Raw genomic sequence first — 5927 nt, 5'->3', positions numbered from 1 at the left:
GGGGGGGGGAGAAGGGGGTGGAATCTTGCCATTTAAAATGAAATAATCTTTTTGACCTCTTTTACCAACAAAACTGACCAGTTCTTTCTGCTCTCTTTGCTCCCCCCCTCCCTTCCCCCCCAACTCTTTCAATTGGCAAGAGGCTTCCAGTACTGGGAATTCTCCTTTCTGAACTATCACACATATATTTTGACAAGAAGCATGTCCTTCAGCCAGTGCATACTGTACTGCTTTACCAGGCGAAGGATACAGGGTAACTCTTCTTTTTCTGTGATTCTATGAGTCTTTTATTTTCCTTGAAACCCCATATCAGGATAGTTGTTCTGACGGGAGAAGTGTGAGATACTGGATTCTCTTCTTGAAATGGTAGGCTTAACAGTGGCAGGGAAAACAGTCCTTTCTTCCCTCTGATTTTCTGTGACAGATTCCTGCACCCTACCAACAGGAGGGTCATAAAAATATTATATAGATGATCAGAAGTATTTTTCATTCTAGCTCTTATTTTTTTATTCAGCTGTTAACACTATGGTAGTTTTGATCCATTAACATTTAAACTATCATCTAAACTAGCTCCTGATTTGGCTTTCTTCCAGACTGCTAAGAATGCGTCATTGTAAACCATACCATACAGACAAATGCCTCACGTTGCTGTTAGAGGGTGGTCTAGAAGAATGAGCAGTTAAAAAAAAAAAAAAAAAAAAAAAAAAAAAAAAAAAAAATCTGTGTGCAATAATATGTAAGCCTTGGGTTGTCACAGGTATTATAATTTCCTTTATGTTTTTGGTCCTTGTTTGTCTGAGCATCTGACAGGGAGCAGAAAGACTCTGAGTTCTAACTTTATTCTGAAACAGGAACCCTCTTTTGTCCTTAGGCAGGTCTTGTCAGTCTTCTTCCTTGGATTCCCCGTGTGCAATATCCAACTAATCTAACTCTCCCAACCCCCTTGTCAGATATTTCTAATTTTTTATGTTGTTGAAGTATTAAGCTTAATTAAGTTAGATGTGATGAAACTGAGGATGCATGTGCTTCTGTCTTTTGACTGTCTGGCATATGAATTTGGGGAGAACAGATGTAAATATTTGTGCCAGAGTAACTTTAAGGAAATGAAATAATTGCCTTTAATCAGAAATGGAATCCTTAGGGATTACGTTCTAATTCTGTTTGGCTGTTGTTTGGTTCCCAACAACAGTGAGAAGAGGAGATGTCTTGGCAGCATGGAGTGGCATTCGTCCCCTGGTCACAGATCCCAACTCTAAAGACACGCAGTCAATATCGCGGAATCACATTGTTACTGTCAGTGACAGTGGCCTTGTAACCATAGCAGGTACTGGTAAACCATTTCAAATGCTTCTCGTGTGGCTTTTTTAGGATTCTCTGTATTTAATTAATAATAAATGAGTATTATTACAAGAATTTGAGGGGGTAAGCCATATTTAAAAATAAGTGGTATTCTTTCTGAATAAGTGAATTGCTGATTCAAGTCCAGTCAGGAGCAAGAGTCCAGTAATGAAGCAGTACAAAGATGAAGTCTAGCAACTGCAACCACCCACATTTTTTACTGATACATAAAAACAGAAACCTAACCAAGTAAATAAATTGTTTATAGGTGGGAAATGGACAACCTATCGCTCCATGGCACAGGATACCATTGACGCTGCTGTCCAGGCTCACAATCTCATGGCAGGCCCCAGTAAAACAGTAGGACTTTTATTACAGGGGGCGAAAGACTGGAGTCCTACTCTTTACATTAGACTGGTCCAGGATTATGGACTTGAAAGTGAGGTAAGCTATTTCTGTTTCAATTCAGTAAATTAATTACAGTTGTAAATAACCTTTTATAAATAAAAGTCTAGTCACACTAGTAGGGGATTTTAAATCAGATAAGGCTGTATTATTTAATCAGGGAAGACCTACCATAATTGTATGTGAGCGAGGTTCCAGTCCTTTTCCTTCTTTGCTATTGGATCATTAAAAAAATGCACATTCTTTATACCAGATTCATCATAAACTTGAAACTATGAATTCTGCTTTTGAAACGTGTGACAACACCAGTCTTGGGCATCTCAAGCCCAACAAAATCTATTCTTCAAATGTGATCACAGTAGCAGAAAGGAGCTGAAGTGTCATTAGTCACCGTTACATTGATACATGCATAGTAGTGTTAGTGCTGGTCTAAGCATTCACAACACAAGTAGTTTCCACCCACACAATCAAAATCTAATAGCCTCCTTGGACTATTTGTTACATGTACTGGGAGAACTGACAAGATAGTTTACATGTATTCATCTGTGTTTCAGAAACTCCTGGGATGTAAACGTCTAAATTTGCTCTCAATTCCATAGGTGGCTCAGCATCTTGCTTCTACGTATGGTGACAAGGCTTTTGAGGTGGCCAAAATAGCCAAGGTTACTGGCATGAGGTGGCCTATTGTTGGAAAACGTCTCGTGTCCGAATTTCCATATATTGAAGCAGAGGTATGTGAAAAGCTATGATCCTTTCCGTAATTGTGTGCTGCGTTCTTGCAAACCTTCTCTTCTTCCCCCGCCATATACTGATGCTTGTCCTATTTTTCTAACTTTGCTCCCAAATAGTTCAGTTTATTTTTCCATGCCCAACCAGGCAGAATCTTGCGTTGTCTTTTTTGACTTTTTACCTTTTATTTTAATATCCTAGGTGATATATGGTGTAAAAGAGTACGCCCTCACAGTAGTTGATATGATCTCGCGTCGTACTCGCCTGGCCTTCCTGAATGTGCAGGCTGCTGATGAAGCCCTACCAAGAATTGTTGATATCATGGGGAAGGAACTTAATTGGAGTGAACAACGGAAAAAGGTACAAAGGGCACCATACAGCTGGAATTTTATATTTCTTAACTAGTTTCCATCTTAACAAGCAAACATCTAAATTAGTTGGCTGAGAAAACTATAAATGAAATCTGTTTCCTTGAAAGAATAATCCTTTGGTATATGCCTGTATACCACAGTTACAGTAGTTATAGCTTTTAGCTATAAAAATAGCTATTAAACAAGGTTTGATTGGTCTAAAAAGACCTGTGCTTCACAGCTGTTTAAGTTGAAATGAAAGCAAGTTTTGTGGTTTCAGTCTGTTCCCTGAAGTACTTTCTTCATAATGGAGTTTATAACAACTGGGTTGGCTTTGCTGAGAAGAGGCACGTTGCTTGTGGTTCTTTGATGTCTCCCTTACTTCCCTGTGTCTCCTGTCTCACAAGATTGGTTATGAAAAGGAGCTTGATGCCACTGCTGCCCTAAAATAATCTCCTATAATAATAATCTCTTTTCCCTGAATCCTCCTGGGCAGTCATTGAAATCTGGTGACTTGGAGTCTAGGCCTGCAAGGCGTGAAACTTCCTTAGTTTTTATCGTCTCCATTGTCAGATATGAGTTCCCAGCACCTTTTCAGGGTTTCACTCTTAATGTGGTATGGTTTTTTTTTAATGCTCTCCCACAAGGAGGGAGAACAGTAGTCAAAGCTGTATGCAAGCAGAATGTCCAGAATTGATCGTCACTCTTTTATTTCTGGCATAGGCAGAACTTGAAAATACTCTCAGGGAGTTTGCTAGAAAGAATGGAAGGCTTCTTGTTGCTTATTCATATTGCTGCCTAGCTTGTCAAAAGTTGTATGAAAATTCTGAAAAGAGCCTGCTTTACTCTTCTCAGCTAGATGGACTCCTAGAGAGTGATAGAATTCAGGGGCAGATCTAGGATTTTGAAAAATGGGGTTGGGAGGTACAGTCAGTTCTCTATAGGGTCCTCTGTGATAACTAGTGAATTAGTAGAAGTTAGGATTTCTAGAAAACTGCTCAAAGATTGAATCAGGAGAATGTTAAGGTGTCAACACAAAAGGGTCCTAACTGAGGAAATGTCAGTGTTGAGGTTGTATAGGCAATTTTAATTCTGGCCCTTGTATGTATTGTGTGCAGTCAGTAGTTGCATGATCATGGCTCATTTCTCAAATACTTCTGTATAAAATACAGTTTCTGTAACCAAGGATGGAGCATCTTGAGATGTCATTTTCATTCCTATGTACGTGGTCTATTTTCATAATAGTCTAGTACAGTAGTGCTCAACCTTTTCAACAGACAGGCCAGATGGGGAGTGCCCAGGCTGTCCTTAGCGCACTCAGTTGCTTAGCACATCACTCCTTAAGTACAGTCCTGGGCATGAGGTCGTTGCGTTCAAGGCTAAATTAAATCCCAGTCCAGCAAAGGTTTTTGTACATGTTTAACTTGAAGCTTGCGAGTAGCTCCGGAAAATTCAGAGGGTTTCCCTTTGTGCTTAAAAGTTGAGTATGTCTTTGCTAAATGATGGCTCCAGCATATTTTTGCTATTTCTGCATGCCATTATACATAATCTGTAGTGTATTGAGTAAGCCAGTTAACTGACTTTTCTTTCATGGCAAACTGGTGAACATGCTCTTAAAGATGCTACAGAAGTATATAATTGTAGAATAAAACTGTATGCAACTATATTAAATTATATATTTGAGACATAGTGTTGTTTAGTTAAAAATATGCCAGACCCTCAACCCAATTCATTAACGCCAAGACATTCTGCTTCATTCTACATTCTGCTATGTGACGAGGATAGCATGTCAGCTTTGTTTGATATATAGCTGATTGATCATTTAGAATCATAGTGGTCATTTATAACTGTAAGACATAAACTCTGTAAATTAAGTGTCATTCATGGTCCTGATGTGCATGTGTAGTTTTGCTGCTTCATTGTGAGCCCACATATGACCTTAAAAATGTTTACATTCCATATCTCTCAGCATAATTATCAACTGACAAACAACACTTGCTCAATGTTCTAGAGATCCAGTGAAAACATCAAGTATCACCTAATCTTAATTATTTTATCCCCCTTTAAGTGATTTTTGCCAATCAACTGTTGAATTCCTGAAATTTTAATTTATCGCCTCCTTTCATTTAAATAGCATAGTAAGTATTTGTTGTTTAGAACTGAAGCTTTTTTCTTGTTGTAGGAAGAACTTGCAGCTGCAAAAAAGTTTCTGTACTATGAAATGGGATATAAGGCTAAATCGGAGCAATTAACGGACAGTTCTGAAATCAGTCTTGTACCTTCAGATATTGAAAGGTAAATGAGCACAAGTTGACCTTTTATCCCCTTCCCCCCCTTGTTTCTGGGAGAAAAAATTCTATCTTTCTTTCGAGTGCAGCTCCATTTCATAATAAGCCTATATTGCAGATATAAGAAGAGATTTCACATGTTTGATAAAGAAAATAAAGGATTTATTACCATACTGGATGTCCAACGTGTCTTAGAGGTAACATTTCTCTTCTGATTTTTGAATTCTTATCTAAATTGCCCAGGATGACTGAAATAGTGTTTAATTAATCCAGTGGATTTGCCTTTTTTCCTTCTTTATTTAGAGTGTCAGTATTCAAATTGATGAAAATACACTTCACGATATTTTAAATGAAGTGGATTTAAACAAAAATGGACAGGTGGAACTCGATGAGTTTTTACAGGTGAGTATTTTGTATTTGGAATCATGATAAAGATGACAAAGGAATATCTCCCCTTTTACTCTGTATAGCTGTCTTATTTTATAGATGGCTGGAAAGGATTTATTAAAGCTAGATGCAGCATTTGTACATCTGATTTTCATATTAATTTACCTTGCCTGCATGTGGGCATTGAATTTGGTCACCAAGAAAAATGCTAAGCAATTGCCTAAATGTGTAGTGTCTGTATTGTTCACATAATTTCCTTTGCTCCAAAGACTATGTACTTATTAGCCCAGATGCCCTATGCATGTTTACTAATGTTGCTGTTTGAATAGTGCTGACACCTGTACATGGTCAAATTCAAATCCAGGTACACTGTGGCCAGCCCAGACAGAGATATGCAAGTATTACATTCATCAGTTTGAAGTGGGGGGGG

The 5927-nt window shown here is 38.1% G+C and overlaps 1 protein-coding gene across 2 annotated transcripts in view; it reads left to right on the top strand.

Moving 5' to 3' along the window:
- The window catches only part of GPD2 (glycerol-3-phosphate dehydrogenase 2), a 166698-nt gene that overhangs the window by 144203 nt on the left and 16568 nt on the right, over positions 1–5927 (top strand). For both annotated transcript variants that reach the window (XM_019522387.1, XM_019522386.1), the window contains exons 10-16: positions 1190–1324; positions 1607–1782; positions 2343–2474; positions 2674–2832; positions 5005–5117; positions 5229–5307; positions 5414–5512. In XM_019522387.1, coding sequence (XP_019377932.1) covers positions 1190–1324; positions 1607–1782; positions 2343–2474; positions 2674–2832; positions 5005–5117; positions 5229–5307; positions 5414–5512 — 893 coding nt within the window. The remainder of the gene's footprint in view (positions 1–1189; positions 1325–1606; positions 1783–2342; positions 2475–2673; positions 2833–5004; positions 5118–5228; positions 5308–5413; positions 5513–5927) is intronic.

Source organism: Gavialis gangeticus, unplaced genomic scaffold, assembly GCF_001723915.1.
Source record: "Gavialis gangeticus isolate Ggan-Ray unplaced genomic scaffold, GavGan_comp1, whole genome shotgun sequence".
In the NCBI taxonomy this organism is placed as follows: domain Eukaryota; kingdom Metazoa; phylum Chordata; order Crocodylia; family Gavialidae; genus Gavialis; species Gavialis gangeticus.
This window is presented reverse-complemented; position numbering and strand designations above follow the sequence as displayed.